The sequence below is a fragment of the Rhea pennata genome, chromosome 7 (genome assembly GCF_028389875.1).
Source record: "Rhea pennata isolate bPtePen1 chromosome 7, bPtePen1.pri, whole genome shotgun sequence".
Classification (NCBI taxonomy): Eukaryota; Metazoa; Chordata; class Aves; order Rheiformes; family Rheidae; genus Rhea; species Rhea pennata.
Genome location: NC_084669.1, coordinates 4,898,728 through 4,919,733, shown reverse-complemented (window position 1 = coordinate 4,919,733; position 21,006 = coordinate 4,898,728). Strand labels below are relative to the sequence as shown.

The following is a 21,006-nucleotide window of genomic DNA, read 5'->3' as shown; positions in this document are numbered from 1 at the left end:
TTCCCGGTCCGCCCCGTCCCTCTCCAGCCGCTGCTCCTCGCGCACCGCAAACCGTTTCTGCGCGCGCGCGCCCGCCAGCCGCTGTGCGGCACAAGCCACGCTCGCCTCTGCAGCTTCCTAGTCGACAGAGCCAAAGCTTCTGCGCCTGCCTAACCCACCAGCACGCTCCACCAGCACGCCACTGCTTTCACTGAAAAGCAGCTCGGCTTCCTTCCCCTGCCAGGCTCCCGCTCCCCCGGCACCTTTGGCAGCACGGCAGCGTCTTCCCCGCAAACAGCAGCTCAGCTCGCGCTCAGCCTGCCGCAGGAGCCCGGCCTGAGACGACTGCAGCGCCCGCGGCGTTTGCTGCTTCGCCCCTGCCGTGGCCAGGCGTACTCCTCCGGCACGCTGCCGCTCTAAATGCCGCCGTCGCTCAGCAGAAACACAGCCCGCAGGCTCCGCCAAGGCTTCGCCAGACGTCCCCGGAGCGGCGCTAGGCGGAGAGCCCTGCCTGTCCTCCTGCTTCTCCCGCTTCCTACCCGAGAACCACGACCCCGTTCGCATGACCTTTTTGACCGCCTTTCTTTTCTCTCCTCACAGTCCCCGTGGAGACAACCACACCTGAAGCAACAGGTATCTCCTGCTTCGCTGCGCGGGTATTTGCCTGGCGGTTGGCCAACTCTGTGTCCTCCCCATGAGGACTGGGGAGCCGCTCTGCCCTGAGCGGTGCTGAGCTGAGTAGGGCGCTCTCGCGGAGCTGGAGGGCCCCCTCCCACACCCGCAGCCCCCAGGCACACCAGGGGCACCCGGCTCCTGGCGCCGGCTGCACGGGGCTCGTTTGGGGACGCTGCTGTCCTGCCACAGGCCGCGTGGTGGCCTGTGCGCAGACGAACGCGCTCGGGCATACGAGTGCCACCCCCGCTCAAGGGAGCCAGAAGACCACCAGCTGGTCTCCACGAATGCCAAAAGAGGGGCTCCTGCAAAACGCACTAGCTGAAGAGCAGCTCCATCAAGCGCTCACTTCAGCGGGGCGCTCGTTACGCCTTCCTGTTCCGTTGGCCTTGCCCTTGGCCTGGCAGGCCAGGCTTAGCTTCCTCAAAAACGCCCAGATCACTGAAGCCTGCTTCTCCTTTCTCTTGCCACAGCGTCCACAGAGCACGCGACGACGGAAGTACCAGGTATTTGAGCTCACGCTACGGTTCCTGAGTGGCGCGTGGCGGCGTAGCCTGCTCTGAGCAGAGGTGCTGAGAAGCTCTTGCAAGCCAAAGCCCCTTGAAACCAGCGCCGGTTTGGGGAAGGCAGTGAGGCTTTCTCCCGCAAGGCAGGCGCATGCTCTTCCTCACTGCAGTGCCCTGCCGGCCCGGGCACCCGCAAAACTCTGCGGCCCGGGCACGTGCTGCTGTCAGGACTTCTGAAGCAGCTTTCGTGAAGGGCAGCTCCAAGTGCTCCACTCACAAAATGCAACGCTAAAGGGAATCCCCCTTCTAAACCAAGCTCTCAAGCCAGAGGTGCAGGGCAGAGGGCCTCTGTTACGCTCGCGCTCGTGCCTTTAGCCTGAAGCGTGGCTTTTCCCTTCTCTTGGGACAGTGTCTACGGAGCAGGCGACAACGGCAATTCCAGGTAGGTGAGGAGCGCCCCCGGGACGGCCCTTTCCCAGGCCACCGCGCGACCCCGCCTCTCCCTCTGCTTCCCCCAGACATGGCCCTGCGGCTGGTGGACGGCGGCGGCCCCTGCGAGGGGCGCCTCGAGCTCTTCCACAACGGCAGCTGGGGCACCGTCTGCGACGACGCCTGGGACCTGAGGGACGCCAGCGTGGCGTGCCGGCAGCTGGGCTGCGGGGACGTCGTCTCGGCCCACCGCAACGCCTTCTTTGGCGAAGGCGCCGGCCCCGTGCTCCTGGACGAGGTGGCGTGCACGGGGGACGAGGCGTCGCTGGCCCAGTGCTCTCACCGCGGGCTGGGCGTCCACGACTGCCGCCACAAGGAGGACGCCGGCGTCGTCTGCGCAGGTGCTCACCTCCGCCCGGCCCACCCCGCCGCGGCCGCGGGCCCGCTGCGGCAGCCCAGAGCGCCGGCCAGCACAGCCGGGCGCCGGCCCCGCCGCCCAGGGCCGCGGGGCGCACGGAGCCACGAGCGCCGCTCCCGGCGGTCCCACCGCGCACCGGGCTCCGCTCCGCCCCGCCCCGCCGGCGGCTGCCACGGGCGCGGGGCTGCCGCAAGCCTCCGAGGGCTCGTCCCAGGCCCGCAGCTTTAGGGACCGCGGGGCTCCTCCTCGCGCCCTCGCTTCTCCCCTCCCTTTGCTCGGCACCACGCGGTGCTCCCCGCTCGCGGTCACGGAGAAACCTCGTTCTGCCCTAACGCGCTACGAGCCGCCGAGCTACCGCGCGTACACGGCAAGCCTCCGGAGAAACGCTTCGGGAGCAGAAGTCACGGTCAGCCTGGCAGCGCGTCTTCCCGGTCCGCCCCGTCCCTCTCCAGCCGCTGCTCCTCGCGCACCGCAAACCGTTTCTGCGCGCGCGCGCCCGCCAGCCGCTGTGCGGCACAAGCCACGCTCGCCTCTGCAGCTTCCTAGTCGACAGAGCCAAAGCTTCTGCGCCTGCCTAACCCACCAGCACGCTCCACCAGCACGCCACTGCTTTCACTGAAAAGCAGCTCGGCTTCCTTCCCCTGCCAGGCTCCCGCTCCCCCGGCACCTTTGGCAGCACGGCAGCGTCTTCCCCGCAAACAGCAGCTCAGCTCGCGCTCAGCCTGCCGCAGGAGCCCGGCCTGAGACGACTGCAGCGCCCGCGGCGTTTGCTGCTTCGCCCCTGCCGTGGCCAGGCGTACTCCTCCGGCACGCTGCCGCTCTAAATGCCGCCGTCGCTCAGCAGAAACACAGCCCGCAGGCTCCGCCAAGGCTTCGCCAGATGTCCCCGGAGCGGCGCTAGGCGGAGAGCCCTGCCTGTCCTCCTGCTTCTCCCGCTTCCTACCCGAGAACCACGACCCCGTTCGCATGACCTTTTTGACCGCCTTTCTTTTCTCTCCTCACAGTCCCCGTGGAGACAACCACACCTGAAGCAACAGGTATCTCCTGCTTCGCTGCGCGGGTATTTGCCTGGCGGTTGGCCAACTCTGTGTCCTCCCCATGAGGACTGGGGAGCCGCTCTGCCCTGAGCGGTGCTGAGCTGAGTTGGGCGCTCTCGCGGAGCTGGAGGGCCCCCTCCCACACCCGCAGCCCCCAGGCACACCAGGGGCACCCGGCTCCTGGCGCCGGCTGCACGGGGCTCGTTTGGGGACGCTGCTGTCCTGCCACAGGCCGCGTGGTGGCCTGTGCGCAGACGAACGCGCTCGGGCATACGAGTGCCACCCCCGCTCAAGGGAGCCAGAAGACCACCAGCTGGTCTCCACGAATGCCAAAAGAGGGGCTCCTGCAAAACGCACTAGCTGAAGAGCAGCTCCATCAAGCGCTCACTTCAGCGGGGCGCTCGTTACGCCTTCCTGTTCCGTTGGCCTTGCCCTTGGCCTGGCAGGCCAGGCTTAGCTTCCTCAAAAACGCCCAGATCACTGAAGCCTGCTTCTCCTTTCTCTTGCCACAGCGTCCACAGAGCACGCGACGACGGAAGTACCAGGTATTTGAGCTCACGCTACGGTTCCTGAGTGGCGCGTGGCGGCGTAGCCTGCTCTGAGCAGAGGTGCTGAGAAGCTCTTGCAAGCCAAAGCCCCTTGAAACCAGCGCCGGTTTGGGGAAGGCAGTGAGGCTTTCTCCCGCAAGGCAGGCGCATGCTCTTCCTCACTGCAGTGCCCTGCCGGCCCGGGCACCCGCAAAACTCTGCGGCCCGGGCACGTGCTGCTGTCAGGACTTCTGAAGCAGCTTTCGTGAAGGGCAGCTCCAAGTGCTCCACTCACAAAATGCAACGCTAAAGGGAATCCCCCTTCTAAACCAAGCTCTCAAGCCAGAGGTGCAGGGCAGAGGGCCTCTGTTACGCTCGCGCTCGTGCCTTTAGCCTGAAGCGTGGCTTTTCCCTTCTCTTGGGACAGTGTCTACGGAGCAGGCGACAACGGCAATTCCAGGTAGGTGAGGAGCGCCCCCGGGACGGCCCTTTCCCAGGCCACCGCGCGACCCCGCCTCTCCCTCTGCTTCCCCCAGACATGGCCCTGCGGCTGGTGGACGGCGGCGGCCCCTGCGAGGGGCGCCTCGAGCTCTTCCACAACGGCAGCTGGGGCACCGTCTGCGACGACGCCTGGGACCTGAGGGACGCCAGCGTGGCGTGCCGGCAGCTGGGCTGCGGGGACGTCGTCTCGGCCCACCGCAACGCCTTCTTTGGCGAAGGCGCCGGCCCCGTGCTCCTGGACGAGGTGGCGTGCACGGGGGACGAGGCGTCGCTGGCCCAGTGCTCTCACCGCGGGCTGGGCGTCCACGACTGCCGCCACAAGGAGGACGCCGGCGTCGTCTGCGCAGGTGCTCACCTCCGCCCGGCCCACCCCGCCGCGGCCGCGGGCCCGCTGCGGCAGCCCAGAGCGCCGGCCAGCACAGCCGGGCGCCGGCCCCGCCGCCCAGGGCCGCGGGGCGCACGGAGCCACGAGCGCCGCTCCCGGCGGTCCCACCGCGCACCGGGCTCCGCTCCGCCCCGCCCCGCCCCGCCGGCGGCTGCCACGGGCGCGGGGCTGCCGCAAGCCTCCGAGGGCTCGTCCCAGGCCCGCAGCTTTAGGGACCGCGGGGCTCCTCCTCGCGCCCTCGCTTCTCCCCTCCCTTTGCTCGGCACCACGCGGTGCTCCCCGCTCGCGGTCACGGAGAAACCTCGTTCTGCCCTAACGCGCTACGAGCCGCCGAGCTACCGCGCCTACACGGCAAGCCTCCGGAGAAACGCTTCGGGAGCAGAAGTCACGGTCAGCCTGGCAGCGCGTCTTCCCGGTCCGCCCCGTCCCTCTCCAGCCGCTGCTCCTCGCGCACCGCAAACCGTTTCTGCGCGCGCGCGCCCGCCAGCCGCTGTGCGGCACAAGCCACGCTCGCCTCTGCAGCTTCCTAGTCGACAGAGCCAAAGCTTCTGCGCCTGCCTAACCCACCAGCACGCTCCACCAGCACGCCACTGCTTTCACTGAAAAGCAGCTCGGCTTCCTTCCCCTGCCAGGCTCCCGCTCCCCCGGCACCTTTGGCAGCACGGCAGCGTCTTCCCCGCAAACAGCAGCTCAGCTCGCGCTCAGCCTGCCGCAGGAGCCCGGCCTGAGACGACTGCAGCGCCCGCGGCGTTTGCTGCTTCGCCCCTGCCGTGGCCAGGCGTACTCCTCCGGCACGCTGCCGCTCTAAATGCCGCCGTCGCTCAGCAGAAACACAGCCCGCAGGCTCCGCCAAGGCTTCGCCAGACGTCCCCGGAGCGGCGCTAGGCGGAGAGCCCTGCCTGTCCTCCTGCTTCTCCCGCTTCCTACCCGAGAACCACGACCCCGTTCGCATGACCTTTTTGACCGCCTTTCTTTTCTCTCCTCACAGTCCCCGTGGAGACAACCACACCTGAAGCAACAGGTATCTCCTGCTTCGCTGCGCGGGTATTTGCCTGGCGGTTGGCCAACTCTGTGTCCTCCCCATGAGGACTGGGGAGCCGCTCTGCCCTGAGCGGTGCTGAGCTGAGTAGGGCGCTCTCGCGGAGCTGGAGGGCCCCCTCCCACACCCGCAGCCCCCAGGCACACCAGGGGCACCCGGCTCCTGGCGCCGGCTGCACGGGGCTCGTTTGGGGACGCTGCTGTCCTGCCACAGGCCGCGTGGTGGCCTGTGCGCAGACGAACGCGCTCGGGCATACGAGTGCCACCCCCGCTCAAGGGAGCCAGAAGACCACCAGCTGGTCTCCACGAATGCCAAAAGAGGGGCTCCTGCAAAACGCACTAGCTGAAGAGCAGCTCCATCAAGCGCTCACTTCAGCGGGGCGCTCGTTACGCCTTCCTGTTCCGTTGGCCTTGCCCTTGGCCTGGCAGGCCAGGCTTAGCTTCCTCAAAAACGCCCAGATCACTGAAGCCTGCTTCTCCTTTCTCTTGCCACAGCGTCCACAGAGCACGCGACGACGGAAGTACCAGGTATTTGAGCTCACGCTACGGTTCCTGAGTGGCGCGTGGCGGCGTAGCCTGCTCTGAGCAGAGGTGCTGAGAAGCTCTTGCAAGCCAAAGCCCCTTGAAACCAGCGCCGGTTTGGGGAAGGCAGTGAGGCTTTCTCCCGCAAGGCAGGCGCATGCTCTTCCTCACTGCAGTGCCCTGCCGGCCCGGGCACCCGCAAAACTCTGCGGCCCGGGCACGTGCTGCTGTCAGGACTTCTGAAGCAGCTTTCGTGAAGGGCAGCTCCAAGTGCTCCACTCACAAAATGCAACGCTAAAGGGAATCCCCCTTCTAAACCAAGCTCTCAAGCCAGAGGTGCAGGGCAGAGGGCCTCTGTTACGCTCGCGCTCGTGCCTTTAGCCTGAAGCGTGGCTTTTCCCTTCTCTTGGGACAGTGTCTACGGAGCAGGCGACAACGGCAATTCCAGGTAGGTGAGGAGCGCCCCCGGGACGGCCCTTTCCCAGGCCACCGCGCGACCCCGCCTCTCCCTCTGCTTCCCCCAGACATGGCCCTGCGGCTGGTGGACGGCGGCGGCCCCTGCGAGGGGCGCCTCGAGCTCTTCCACAACGGCAGCTGGGGCACCGTCTGCGACGACGCCTGGGACCTGAGGGACGCCAGCGTGGCGTGCCGGCAGCTGGGCTGCGGGGACGTCGTCTCGGCCCACCGCAACGCCTTCTTTGGCGAAGGCGCCGGCCCCGTGCTCCTGGACGAGGTGGCGTGCACGGGGGACGAGGCGTCGCTGGCCCAGTGCTCTCACCGCGGGCTGGGCGTCCACGACTGCCGCCACAAGGAGGACGCCGGCGTCGTCTGCGCAGGTGCTCACCTCCGCCCGGCCCACCCCGCCGCGGCCGCGGGCCCGCTGCGGCAGCCCAGAGCGCCGGCCAGCACAGCCGGGCGCCGGCCCCGCCGCCCAGGGCCGCGGGGCGCACGGAGCCACGAGCGCCGCTCCCGGCGGTCCCACCGCGCACCGGGCTCCGCTCCGCCCCGCCCCGCCGGCGGCTGCCACGGGCGCGGGGCTGCCGCAAGCCTCCGAGGGCTCGTCCCAGGCCCGCAGCTTTAGGGACTGCGGGGCTCCTCCTCGCGCCCTCGCTTCTCCCCTCCCTTTGCTCGGCACCACGCGGTGCTCCCCGCTCGCGGTCACGGAGAAACCTCGTTCTGCCCTAACGCGCTACGAGCCGCCGAGCTACCGCGCGTACACGGCAAGCCTCCGGAGAAACGCTTCGGGAGCAGAAGTCACGGTCAGCCTGGCAGCGCGTCTTCCCGGTCCGCCCCGTCCCTCTCCAGCCGCTGCTCCTCGCGCACCGCAAACCGTTTCTGCGCGCGCGCGCCCGCCAGCCGCTGTGCGGCACAAGCCACGCTCGCCTCTGCAGCTTCCTAGTCGACAGAGCCAAAGCTTCTGCGCCTGCCTAACCCACCAGCACGCTCCACCAGCACGCCACTGCTTTCACTGAAAAGCAGCTCGGCTTCCTTCCCCTGCCAGGCTCCCGCTCCCCCGGCACCTTTGGCAGCACGGCAGCGTCTTCCCCGCAAACAGCAGCTCAGCTCGCGCTCAGCCTGCCGCAGGAGCCCGGCCTGAGACGACTGCAGCGCCCGCGGCGTTTGCTGCTTCGCCCCTGCCGTGGCCAGGCGTACTCCTCCGGCATGCTGCCGCTCTAAATGCCGCCGTCGCTCAGCAGAAACACAGCCCGCAGGCTCCGCCAAGGCTTCGCCAGACGTCCCCGGAGCGGCGCTAGGCGGAGAGCCCTGCCTGTCCTCCTGCTTCTCCCGCTTCCTACCCGAGAACCACGACCCCGTTCGCATGACCTTTTTGACCGCCTTTCTTTTCTCTCCTCACAGTCCCCGTGGAGACAACCACACCTGAAGCAACAGGTATCTCCTGCTTCGCTGCGCGGGTATTTGCCTGGCGGTTGGCCAACTCTGTGTCCTCCCCATGAGGACTGGGGAGCCGCTCTGCCCTGAGCGGTGCTGAGCTGAGTAGGGCGCTCTCGCGGAGCTGGAGGGCCCCCTCCCACACCCGCAGCCCCCAGGCACACCAGGGGCACCCGGCTCCTGGCGCCGGCTGCACGGGGCTCGTTTGGGGACGCTGCTGTCCTGCCACAGGCCGCGTGGTGGCCTGTGCGCAGACGAACGCGCTCGGGCATACGAGTGCCACCCCCGCTCAAGGGAGCCAGAAGACCACCAGCTGGTCTCCACGAATGCCAAAAGAGGGGCTCCTGCAAAACGCACTAGCTGAAGAGCAGCTCCATCAAGCGCTCACTTCAGCGGGGCGCTCGTTACGCCTTCCTGTTCCGTTGGCCTTGCCCTTGGCCTGGCAGGCCAGGCTTAGCTTCCTCAAAAACGCCCAGATCACTGAAGCCTGCTTCTCCTTTCTCTTGCCACAGCGTCCACAGAGCACGCGACGACGGAAGTACCAGGTATTTGAGCTCACGCTACGGTTCCTGAGTGGCGCGTGGCGGCGTAGCCTGCTCTGAGCAGAGGTGCTGAGAAGCTCTTGCAAGCCAAAGCCCCTTGAAACCAGCGCCGGTTTGGGGAAGGCAGTGAGGCTTTCTCCCGCAAGGCAGGCGCATGCTCTTCCTCACTGCAGTGCCCTGCCGGCCCGGGCACCCGCAAAACTCTGCGGCCCGGGCACGTGCTGCTGTCAGGACTTCTGAAGCAGCTTTCGTGAAGGGCAGCTCCAAGTGCTCCACTCACAAAATGCAACGCTAAAGGGAATCCCCCTTCTAAACCAAGCTCTCAAGCCAGAGGTGCAGGGCAGAGGGCCTCTGTTACGCTCGCGCTCGTGCCTTTAGCCTGAAGCGTGGCTTTTCCCTTCTCTTGGGACAGTGTCTACGGAGCAGGCGACAACGGCAATTCCAGGTAGGTGAGGAGCGCCCCCGGGACGGCCCTTTCCCAGGCCACCGCGCGACCCCGCCTCTCCCTCTGCTTCCCCCAGACATGGCCCTGCGGCTGGTGGACGGCGGCGGCCCCTGCGAGGGGCGCCTCGAGCTCTTCCACAACGGCAGCTGGGGCACCGTCTGCGACGACGCCTGGGACCTGAGGGACGCCAGCGTGGCGTGCCGGCAGCTGGGCTGCGGGGACGTCGTCTCGGCCCACCGCAACGCCTTCTTTGGCGAAGGCGCCGGCCCCGTGCTCCTGGACGAGGTGGCGTGCACGGGGGACGAGGCGTCGCTGGCCCAGTGCTCTCACCGCGGGCTGGGCGTCCACGACTGCCGCCACAAGGAGGACGCCGGCGTCGTCTGCGCAGGTGCTCACCTCCGCCCGGCCCACCCCGCCGCGGCCGCGGGCCCGCTGCGGCAGCCCAGAGCGCCGGCCAGCACAGCCGGGCGCCGGCCCCGCCGCCCAGGGCCGCGGGGCGCACGGAGCCACGAGCGCCGCTCCCGGCGGTCCCACCGCGCACCGGGCTCCGCTCCGCCCCGCCCCGCCCCGCCGGCGGCTGCCACGGGCGCGGGGCTGCCGCAAGCCTCCGAGGGCTCGTCCCAGGCCCGCAGCTTTAGGGACCGCGGGGCTCCTCCTCGCGCCCTCGCTTCTCCCCTCCCTTTGCTCGGCACCACGCGGTGCTCCCCGCTCGCGGTCACGGAGAAACCTCGTTCTGCCCTAACGCGCTACGAGCCGCCGAGCTACCGCGCCTACACGGCAAGCCTCCGGAGAAACGCTTCGGGAGCAGAAGTCACGGTCAGCCTGGCAGCGCGTCTTCCCGGTCCGCCCCGTCCCTCTCCAGCCGCTGCTCCTCGCGCACCGCAAACCGTTTCTGCGCGCGCGCGCCCGCCAGCCGCTGTGCGGCACAAGCCACGCTCGCCTCTGCAGCTTCCTAGTCGACAGAGCCAAAGCTTCTGCGCCTGCCTAACCCACCAGCACGCTCCACCAGCACGCCACTGCTTTCACTGAAAAGCAGCTCGGCTTCCTTCCCCTGCCAGGCTCCCGCTCCCCCGGCACCTTTGGCAGCACGGCAGCGTCTTCCCCGCAAACAGCAGCTCAGCTCGCGCTCAGCCTGCCGCAGGAGCCCGGCCTGAGACGACTGCAGCGCCCGCGGCGTTTGCTGCTTCGCCCCTGCCGTGGCCAGGCGTACTCCTCCGGCACGCTGCCGCTCTAAATGCCGCCGTCGCTCAGCAGAAACACAGCCCGCAGGCTCCGCCAAGGCTTCGCCAGACGTCCCCGGAGCGGCGCTAGGCGGAGAGCCCTGCCTGTCCTCCTGCTTCTCCCGCTTCCTACCCGAGAACCACGACCCCGTTCGCATGACCTTTTTGACCGCCTTTCTTTTCTCTCCTCACAGTCCCCGTGGAGACAACCACACCTGAAGCAACAGGTATCTCCTGCTTCGCTGCGCGGGTATTTGCCTGGCGGTTGGCCAACTCTGTGTCCTCCCCATGAGGACTGGGGAGCCGCTCTGCCCTGAGCGGTGCTGAGCTGAGTTGGGCGCTCTCGCGGAGCTGGAGGGCCCCCTCCCACACCCGCAGCCCCCAGGCACACCAGGGGCACCCGGCTCCTGGCGCCGGCTGCACGGGGCTCGTTTGGGGACGCTGCTGTCCTGCCACAGGCCGCGTGGTGGCCTGTGCGCAGACGAACGCGCTCGGGCATACGAGTGCCACCCCCGCTCAAGGGAGCCAGAAGACCACCAGCTGGTCTCCACGAATGCCAAAAGAGGGGCTCCTGCAAAACGCACTAGCTGAAGAGCAGCTCCATCAAGCGCTCACTTCAGCGGGGCGCTCGTTACGCCTTCCTGTTCCGTTGGCCTTGCCCTTGGCCTGGCAGGCCAGGCTTAGCTTCCTCAAAAACGCCCAGATCACTGAAGCCTGCTTCTCCTTTCTCTTGCCACAGCGTCCACAGAGCACGCGACGACGGAAGTACCAGGTATTTGAGCTCACGCTACGGTTCCTGAGTGGCGCGTGGCGGCGTAGCCTGCTCTGAGCAGAGGTGCTGAGAAGCTCTTGCAAGCCAAAGCCCCTTGAAACCAGCGCCGGTTTGGGGAAGGCAGTGAGGCTTTCTCCCGCAAGGCAGGCGCATGCTCTTCCTCACTGCAGTGCCCTGCCGGCCCGGGCACCCGCAAAACTCTGCGGCCCGGGCACGTGCTGCTGTCAGGACTTCTGAAGCAGCTTTCGTGAAGGGCAGCTCCAAGTGCTCCACTCACAAAATGCAACGCTAAAGGGAATCCCCCTTCTAAACCAAGCTCTCAAGCCAGAGGTGCAGGGCAGAGGGCCTCTGTTACGCTCGCGCTCGTGCCTTTAGCCTGAAGCGTGGCTTTTCCCTTCTCTTGGGACAGTGTCTACGGAGCAGGCGACAACGGCAATTCCAGGTAGGTGAGGAGCGCCCCCGGGACGGCCCTTTCCCAGGCCACCGCGCGACCCCGCCTCTCCCTCTGCTTCCCCCAGACATGGCCCTGCGGCTGGTGGACGGCGGCGGCCCCTGCGAGGGGCGCCTCGAGCTCTTCCACAACGGCAGCTGGGGCACCGTCTGCGACGACGCCTGGGACCTGAGGGACGCCAGCGTGGCGTGCCGGCAGCTGGGCTGCGGGGACGTCGTCTCGGCCCACCGCAACGCCTTCTTTGGCGAAGGCGCCGGCCCCGTGCTCCTGGACGAGGTGGCGTGCACGGGGGACGAGGCGTCGCTGGCCCAGTGCTCTCACCGCGGGCTGGGCGTCCACGACTGCCGCCACAAGGAGGACGCCGGCGTCGTCTGCGCAGGTGCTCACCTCCGCCCGGCCCACCCCGCCGCGGCCGCGGGCCCGCTGCGGCAGCCCAGAGCGCCGGCCAGCACAGCCGGGCGCCGGCCCCGCCGCCCAGGGCCGCGGGGCGCACGGAGCCACGAGCGCCGCTCCCGGCGGTCCCACCGTGCACCGGGCTCCGCTCCGCCCCGCCGGCGGCTGCCACGGGCGCGGGGCTGCCGCAAGCCTCCGAGGGCTCGTCCCAGGCCCGCAGCTTTAGGGACCGCGGGGCTCCTCCTCGCGCCCTCGCTTCTCCCCTCCCTTTGCTCGGCACCACGCGGTGCTCCCCGCTCGCGGTCACGGAGAAACCTCGTTCTGCCCTAACGCGCTACGAGCCGCCGAGCTACCGCGCGTACACGGCAAGCCTCCGGAGAAACGCTTCGGGAGCAGAAGTCACGGTCAGCCTGGCAGCGCGTCTTCCCGGTCCGCCCCGTCCCTCTCCAGCCGCTGCTCCTCGCGCACCGCAAACCGTTTCTGCGCGCGCGCGCCCGCCAGCCGCTGTGCGGCACAAGCCACGCTCGCCTCTGCAGCTTCCTAGTCGACAGAGCCAAAGCTTCTGCGCCTGCCTAACCCACCAGCACGCTCCACCAGCACGCCACTGCTTTCACTGAAAAGCAGCTCGGCTTCCTTCCCCTGCCAGGCTCCCGCTCCCCCGGCACCTTTGGCAGCACGGCAGCGTCTTCCCCGCAAACAGCAGCTCAGCTCGCGCTCAGCCTGCCGCAGGAGCCCGGCCTGAGACGACTGCAGCGCCCGCGGCGTTTGCTGCTTCGCCCCTGCCGTGGCCAGGCGTACTCCTCCGGCACGCTGCCGCTCTAAATGCCGCCGTCGCTCAGCAGAAACACAGCCCGCAGGCTCCGCCAAGGCTTCGCCAGACGTCCCCGGAGCGGCGCTAGGCGGAGAGCCCTGCCTGTCCTCCTGCTTCTCCCGCTTCCTACCCGAGAACCACGACCCCGTTCGCATGACCTTTTTGACCGCCTTTCTTTTCTCTCCTCACAGTCCCCGTGGAGACAACCACACCTGAAGCAACAGGTATCTCCTGCTTCGCTGCGCGGGTATTTGCCTGGCGGTTGGCCAACTCTGTGTCCTCCCCATGAGGACTGGGGAGCCGCTCTGCCCTGAGCGGTGCTGAGCTGAGTTGGGCGCTCTCGCGGAGCTGGAGGGCCCCCTCCCACACCCGCAGCCCCCAGGCACACCAGGGGCACCCGGCTCCTGGCGCCGGCTGCACGGGGCTCGTTTGGGGACGCTGCTGTCCTGCCACAGGCCGCGTGGTGGCCTGTGCGCAGACGAACGCGCTCGGGCATACGAGTGCCACCCCCGCTCAAGGGAGCCAGAAGACCACCAGCTGGTCTCCACGAATGCCAAAAGAGGGGCTCCTGCAAAACGCACTAGCTGAAGAGCAGCTCCATCAAGCGCTCACTTCAGCGGGGCGCTCGTTACGCCTTCCTGTTCCGTTGGCCTTGCCCTTGGCCTGGCAGGCCAGGCTTAGCTTCCTCAAAAACGCCCAGATCACTGAAGCCTGCTTCTCCTTTCTCTTGCCACAGCGTCCACAGAGCACGCGACGACGGAAGTACCAGGTATTTGAGCTCACGCTACGGTTCCTGAGTGGCGCGTGGCGGCGTAGCCTGCTCTGAGCAGAGGTGCTGAGAAGCTCTTGCAAGCCAAAGCCCCTTGAAACCAGCGCCGGTTTGGGGAAGGCAGTGAGGCTTTCTCCCGCAAGGCAGGCGCATGCTCTTCCTCACTGCAGTGCCCTGCCGGCCCGGGCACCCGCAAAACTCTGCGGCCCGGGCACGTGCTGCTGTCAGGACTTCTGAAGCAGCTTTCGTGAAGGGCAGCTCCAAGTGCTCCACTCACAAAATGCAACGCTAAAGGGAATCCCCCTTCTAAACCAAGCTCTCAAGCCAGAGGTGCAGGGCAGAGGGCCTCTGTTACGCTCGCGCTCGTGCCTTTAGCCTGAAGCGTGGCTTTTCCCTTCTCTTGGGACAGTGTCTACGGAGCAGGCGACAACGGCAATTCCAGGTAGGTGAGGAGCGCCCCCGGGACGGCCCTTTCCCAGGCCACCGCGCGACCCCGCCTCTCCCTCTGCTTCCCCCAGACATGGCCCTGCGGCTGGTGGACGGCGGCGGCCCCTGCGAGGGGCGCCTCGAGCTCTTCCACAACGGCAGCTGGGGCACCGTCTGCGACGACGCCTGGGACCTGAGGGACGCCAGCGTGGCGTGCCGGCAGCTGGGCTGCGGGGACGTCGTCTCGGCCCACCGCAACGCCTTCTTTGGCGAAGGCGCCGGCCCCGTGCTCCTGGACGAGGTGGCGTGCACGGGGGACGAGGCGTCGCTGGCCCAGTGCTCTCACCGCGGGCTGGGCGTCCACGACTGCCGCCACAAGGAGGACGCCGGCGTCGTCTGCGCAGGTGCTCACCTCCGCCCGGCCCACCCCGCCGCGGCCGCGGGCCCGCTGCGGCAGCCCAGAGCGCCGGCCAGCACAGCCGGGCGCCGGCCCCGCCGCCCAGGGCCGCGGGGCGCACGGAGCCACGAGCGCCGCTCCCGGCGGTCCCACCGCGCACCGGGCTCCGCTCCGCCCCGCCCCGCCCCGCCGGCGGCTGCCACGGGCGCGGGGCTGCCGCAAGCCTCCGAGGGCTCGTCCCAGGCCCGCAGCTTTAGGGACCGCGGGGCTCCTCCTCGCGCCCTCGCTTCTCCCCTCCCTTTGCTCGGCACCACGCGGTGCTCCCCGCTCGCGGTCACGGAGAAACCTCGTTCTGCCCTAACGCGCTACGAGCCGCCGAGCTACCGCGCGTACACGGCAAGCCTCCGGAGAAACGCTTCGGGAGCAGAAGTCACGGTCAGCCTGGCAGCGCGTCTTCCCGGTCCGCCCCGTCCCTCTCCAGCCGCTGCTCCTCGCGCACCACAAACCGTTTCTGCGCGCGCGCGCCCGCCAGCCGCTGTGCGGCACAAGCCACGCTCGCCTCTGCAGCTTCCTAGTCGACAGAGCCAAAGCTTCTGCGCCTGCCTAACCCACCAGCACGCTCCACCAGCACGCCACTGCTTTCACTGAAAAGCAGCTCGGCTTCCTTCCCCTGCCAGGCTCCCGCTCCCCCGGCACCTTTGGCAGCACGGCAGCGTCTTCCCCGCAAACAGCAGCTCAGCTCGCGCTCAGCCTGCCGCAGGAGCCCGGCCTGAGACGACTGCAGCGCCCGCGGCGTTTGCTGCTTCGCCCCTGCCGTGGCCAGGCGTACTCCTCCGGCACGCTGCCGCTCTAAATGCCGCCGTCGCTCAGCAGAAACACAGCCCGCAGGCTCCGCCAAGGCTTCGCCAGATGTCCCCGGAGCGGCGCTAGGCGGAGAGCCCTGCCTGTCCTCCTGCTTCTCCCGCTTCCTACCCGAGAACCACGACCCCGTTCGCATGACCTTTTTGACCGCCTTTCTTTTCTCTCCTCACAGTCCCCGTGGAGACAACCACACCTGAAGCAACAGGTATCTCCTGCTTCGCTGCGCGGGTATTTGCCTGGCGGTTGGCCAACTCTGTGTCCTCCCCATGAGGACTGGGGAGCCGCTCTGCCCTGAGCGGTGCTGAGCTGAGTTGGGCGCTCTCGCGGAGCTGGAGGGCCCCCTCCCACACCCGCAGCCCCCAGGCACACCAGGGGCACCCGGCTCCTGGCGCCGGCTGCACGGGGCTCGTTTGGGGACGCTGCTGTCCTGCCACAGGCCGCGTGGTGGCCTGTGCGCAGACGAACGCGCTCGGGCATACGAGTGCCACCCCCGCTCAAGGGAGCCAGAAGACCACCAGCTGGTCTCCACGAATGCCAAAAGAGGGGCTCCTGCAAAACGCACTAGCTGAAGAGCAGCTCCATCAAGCGCTCACTTCAGCGGGGCGCTCGTTACGCCTTCCTGTTCCGTTGGCCTTGCCCTTGGCCTGGCAGGCCAGGCTTAGCTTCCTCAAAAACGCCCAGATCACTGAAGCCTGCTTCTCCTTTCTCTTGCCACAGCGTCCACAGAGCACGCGACGACGGAAGTACCAGGTATTTGAGCTCACGCTACGGTTCCTGAGTGGCGCGTGGCGGCGTAGCCTGCTCTGAGCAGAGGTGCTGAGAAGCTCTTGCAAGCCAAAGCCCCTTGAAACCAGCGCCGGTTTGGGGAAGGCAGTGAGGCTTTCTCCCGCAAGGCAGGCGCATGCTCTTCCTCACTGCAGTGCCCTGCCGGCCCGGGCACCCGCAAAACTCTGCGGCCCGGGCACGTGCTGCTGTCAGGACTTCTGAAGCAGCTTTCGTGAAGGGCAGCTCCAAGTGCTCCACTCACAAAATGCAACGCTAAAGGGAATCCCCCTTCTAAACCAAGCTCTCAAGCCAGAGGTGCAGGGCAGAGGGCCTCTGTTACGCTCGCGCTCGTGCCTTTAGCCTGAAGCGTGGCTTTTCCCTTCTCTTGGGACAGTGTCTACGGAGCAGGCGACAACGGCAATTCCAGGTAGGTGAGGAGCGCCCCCGGGACGGCCCTTTCCCAGGCCACCGCGCGACCCCGCCTCTCCCTCTGCTTCCCCCAGACATGGCCCTGCGGCTGGTGGACGGCGGCGGCCCCTGCGAGGGGCGCCTCGAGCTCTTCCACAACGGCAGCTGGGGCACCGTCTGCGACGACGCCTGGGACCTGAGGGACGCCAGCGTGGCGTGCCGGCAGCTGGGCTGCGGGGACGTCGTCTCGGCCCACCGCAACGCCTTCTTTGGCGAAGGCGCCGGCCCCGTGCTCCTGGACGAGGTGGCGTGCACGGGGGACGAGGCGTCGCTGGCCCAGTGCTCTCACCGCGGGCTGGGCGTCCACGACTGCCGCCACAAGGAGGACGCTGGCGTCGTCTGCGCAGGTGCTCACCTCCGCCCGGCCCACCCCGCCGCGGCCGCGGGCCCGCTGCGGCAGCCCAGAGCGCCGGCCAGCACAGCCGGGCGCCGGCCCCGCCGCCCAGGGCCGCGGGGCGCACGGAGCCACGAGCGCCGCTCCCGGCGGTCCCACCGCGCACCGGGCTCCGCTCCGCCCCGCCCCGCCCCGCCGGCGGCTGCCACGGGCGCGGGGCTGCCGCAAGCCTCCGAGGGCTCGTCCCAGGCCCGCAGCTTTAGGGACCGCGGGGCTCCTCCTCGCGCCCTCGCTTCTCCCCTCCCTTTGCTCGGCACCACGCGGTGCTCCCCGCTCGCGGTCACGGAGAAACCTCGTTCTGCCCTAACGCGCTACGAGCCGCCGAGCTACCGCGCGTACACGGCAAGCCTCCGGAGAAACGCTTCGGGAGCAGAAGTCACGGTCAGCCTGGCAGCGCGTCTTCCCGGTCCGCCCCGTCCCTCTCCAGCCGCTGCTCCTCGCGCACCGCAAACCGTTTCTGCGCGCGCGCGCCCGCCAGCCGCTGTGCGGCACAAGCCACGCTCGCCTCTGCAGCTTCCTAGTCGACAGAGCCAAAGCTTCTGCGCCTGCCTAACCCACCAGCACGCTCCACCAGCACGCCACTGCTTTCACTGAAAAGCAGCTCGGCTTCCTTCCCCTGCCAGGCTCCCGCTCCCCCGGCACCTTTGGCAGCACGGCAGCGTCTTCCCCGCAAACAGCAGCTCAGCTCGCGCTCAGCCTGCCGCAGGAGCCCGGCCTGAGACGACTGCAGCGCCCGCGGCGTTTGCTGCTTCGCCCCTGCCGTGGCCAGGCGTACTCCTCCGGCACGCTGCCGCTCTAAATGCCGCCGTCGCTCAGCAGAAACACAGCCCGCAGGCTCCGCCAAGGCTTCGCCAGACGTCCCCGGAGCGGCGCTAGGCGGAGAGCCCTGCCTGTCCTCCTGCTTCTCCCGCTTCCTACCCGAGAACCACGACCCCGTTCGCATGACCTTTTTGACCGCCTTTCTTTTCTCTCCTCACAGTCCCCGTGGAGACAACCACACCTGAAGCAACAGGTATCTCCTGCTTCGCTGCGCGGGTATTTGCCTGGCGGTTGGCCAACTCTGTGTCCTCCCCATGAGGACTGGGGAGCCGCTCTGCCCTGAGCGGTGCTGAGCTGAGTAGGGCGCTCTCGCGGAGCTGGAGGGCCCCCTCCCACACCCGCAGCCCCCAGGCACACCAGGGGCACCCGGCTCCTGGCGCCGGCTGCACGGGGCTCGTTTGGGGACGCTGCTGTCCTGCCACAGGCCGCGTGGTGGCCTGTGCGCAGACGAACGCGCTCGGGCATACGAGTGCCACCCCCGCTCAAGGGAGCCAGAAGACCACCAGCTGGTCTCCACGAATGCCAAAAGAGGGGCTCCTGCAAAACGCACTAGCTGAAGAGCAGCTCCATCAAGCGCTCACTTCAGCGGGGCGCTCGTTACGCCTTCCTGTTCCGTTGGCCTTGCCCTTGGCCTGGCAGGCCAGGCTTAGCTTCCTCAAAAACGCCCAGATCACTGAAGCCTGCTTCTCCTTTCTCTTGCCACAGCGTCCACAGAGCACGCGACGACGGAAGTACCAGGTATTTGAGCTCACGCTACGGTTCCTGAGTGGCGCGTGGCGGCGTAGCCTGCTCTGAGCAGAGGTGCTGAGAAGCTCTTGCAAGCCAAAGCCCCTTGAAACCAGCGCCGGTTTGGGGAAGGCAGTGAGGCTTTCTCCCGCAAGGCAGGCGCATGCTCTTCCTCACTGCAGTGCCCTGCCGGCCCGGGCACCCGCAAAACTCTGCGGCCCGGGCACGTGCTGCTGTCAGGACTTCTGAAGCAGCTTTCGTGAAGGGCAGCTCCAAGTGCTCCACTCACAAAATGCAACGCTAAAGGGAATCCCCCTTCTAAACCAAGCTCTCAAGCCAGAGGTGCAGGGCAGAGGGCCTCTGTTACGCTCGCGCTCGTGCCTTTAGCCTGAAGCGTGGCTTTTCCCTTCTCTTGGGACAGTGTCTACGGAGCAGGCGACAACGGCAATTCCAGGTAGGTGAGGAGCGCCCCCGGGACGGCCCTTTCCCAGGCCACCGCGCGACCCCGCCTCTCCCTCTGCTTCCCCCAGACATGGCCCTGCGGCTGGTGGACGGCGGCGGCCCCTGCGAGGGGCGCCTCGAGCTCTTCCACAACGGCAGCTGGGGCACCGTCTGCGACGACGCCTGGGACCTGAGGGACGCCAGCGTGGCGTGCCGGCAGCTGGGCTGCGGGGACGTCGTCTCGGCCCACCGCAACGCCTTCTTTGGCGAAGGCGCCGGCCCCGTGCTCCTGGACGAGGTGGCGTGCACGGGGGACGAGGCGTCGCTGGCCCAGTGCTCTCACCGCGGGCTGGGCGTCCACGACTGCCGCCACAAGGAGGACGCCGGCGTCGTCTGCGCAGGTGCTCACCTCCGCCCGGCCCACCCCGCCGCGGCCGCGGGCCCGCTGCGGCAGCCCAGAGCGCCGGCCAGCACAGCCGGGCGCCGGCCCCGCCGCCCAGGGCCGCGGGGCGCACGGAGCCACGAGCGCCGCTCCCGGCGGTCCCACCGCGCACCGGGCTCCGCTCCGCCCCGCCCCGCCCCGCCGGCGGCTGCCACGGGCGCGGGGCTGCCGCAAGCCTCCGAGGGCTCGTCCCAGGCCCGCAGCTTTAGGGACCGCGGGGCTCCTCCTCGCGCCCTCGCTTCTCCCCTCCCTTTGCTCGGCACCACGCGGTGCTCCCCGCTCGCGGTCACGGAGAAACCTCGTTCTGCCCTAACGCGCTACGAGCCGCCGAGCTACCGCGCGTACACGGCAAGCCTCCGGAGAAACGCTTCGGGAGCAGAAGTCACGGTCAGCCTGGCAGCGCGTCTTCCCGGTCCGCCCCGTCCCTCTCCAGCCGCTGCTCCTCGCGCACCGCAAACCGTTTCTGCGCGCGCGCGCCCGCCAGCCGCTGTGCGGCACAAGCCACGCTCGCCTCTGCAGCTTCCTAGTCGACAGAGCCAAAGCTTCTGCGCCTGCCTAACCCACCAGCACGCTCCACCAGCACGCCACTGCTTTCACTGAAAAGCAGCTCGGCTTCCTTCCCCTGCCAGGCTCCCGCTCCCCCGGCACCTTTGGCAGCACGGCAGCGTCTTCCCCGCAAACAGCAGCTCAGCTCGCGCTCAGCCTGCCGCAGGAGCCCGGCCTGAGACGACTGCAGCGCCCGCGGCGTTTGCTGCTTCGCCCCTGCCGTGGCCAGGCGTACTCCTCCGGCACGCTGCCGCTCTAAATGCCGCCGTCGCTCAGCAGAAACACAGCCCGCAGGCTCCGCCAAGGCTTCGCCAGACGTCCCCGGAGCGGCGCTAGGCGGAGAGCCCTGCCTGTCCTCCTGCTTCTCCCGCTTCCTACCCGAGAACCACGACCCCGTTCGCATGACCTTTTTGACCGCCTTTCTTTTCTCTCCTCACAGTCCCCGTGGAGACAACCACACCTGAAGCAACAGGTATCTCCTGCTTCGCTGCGCGGGTATTTGCCTGGCGGTTGGCCAACTCTGTGTCCTCCCCATGAGGACTGGGGAGCCGCTCTGCCCTGAGCGGTGCTGAGCTGAGTTGGGCGCTCTCGCGGAGCTGGAGGGCCCCCTCCCACACCCGCAGCCCCCAGGCACACCAGGGGCACCCGGCTCCTGGCGCCGGCTGCACGGGGCTCGTTTGGGGACGCTGCTGTCCTGCCACAGGCCGCGTGGTGGCCTGTGCGCAGACGAACGCGCTCGGGCATACGAGTGCCACCCCCGCTCAAGGGAGCCAGAAGACCACCAGCTGGTCTCCACGAATGCCAAAAGAGGGGCTCCTGCAAAACGCACTAGCTGAAGAGCAGCTCCATCAAGCGCTCACTTCAGCGGGGCGCTCGTTACGCCTTCCTGTTCCGTTGGCCTTGCCCTTGGCCTGGCAGGCCAGGCTTAGCTTCCTCAAAAACGCCCAGATCACTGAAGCCTGCTTCTCCTTTCTCTTGCCACAGCGTCCACAGAGCACGCGACGACGGAAGTACCAGGTATTTGAGCTCACGCTACGGTTCCTGAGTGGCGCGTGGCGGCGTAGCCTGCTCTGAGCAGAGGTGCTGAGAAGCTCTTGCAAGCCAAAGCCCCTTGAAACCAGCGCCGGTTTGGGGAAGGCAGTGAGGCTTTCTCCCGCAAGGCAGGCGCATGCTCTTCCTCACTGCAGTGCCCTGCCGGCCCGGGCACCCGCAAAACTCTGCGGCCCGGGCACGTGCTGCTGTCAGGACTTCTGAAGCAGCTTTCGTGAAGGGCAGCTCCAAGTGCTCCACTCACAAAATGCAACGCTAAAGGGAATCCCCCTTCTAAACCAAGCTCTCAAGCCAGAGGTGCAGGGCAGAGGGCCTCTGTTACGCTCGCGCTCGTGCCTTTAGCCTGAAGCGTGGCTTTTCCCTT

General features: G+C 68.2%; 1 protein-coding gene across 1 annotated transcript in view; it reads left to right on the top strand.

Annotated features, from left to right (window-relative positions):
• DMBT1 (deleted in malignant brain tumors 1) overlaps positions 1–21,006 on the top strand; it is a 111,823-nt gene that overhangs the window by 72,608 nt on the left and 18,209 nt on the right. Inside the window, 8 exon segments of the mRNA XM_062580378.1 lie at positions 1,676–2,077; positions 4,105–4,506; positions 6,539–6,940; positions 8,968–9,369; positions 11,402–11,803; positions 13,826–14,140; positions 16,251–16,571; positions 18,694–19,017. Coding sequence (XP_062436362.1) covers positions 1,676–2,077; positions 4,105–4,506; positions 6,539–6,940; positions 8,968–9,369; positions 11,402–11,803; positions 13,826–14,140; positions 16,251–16,571; positions 18,694–19,017 — 2,970 coding nt within the window.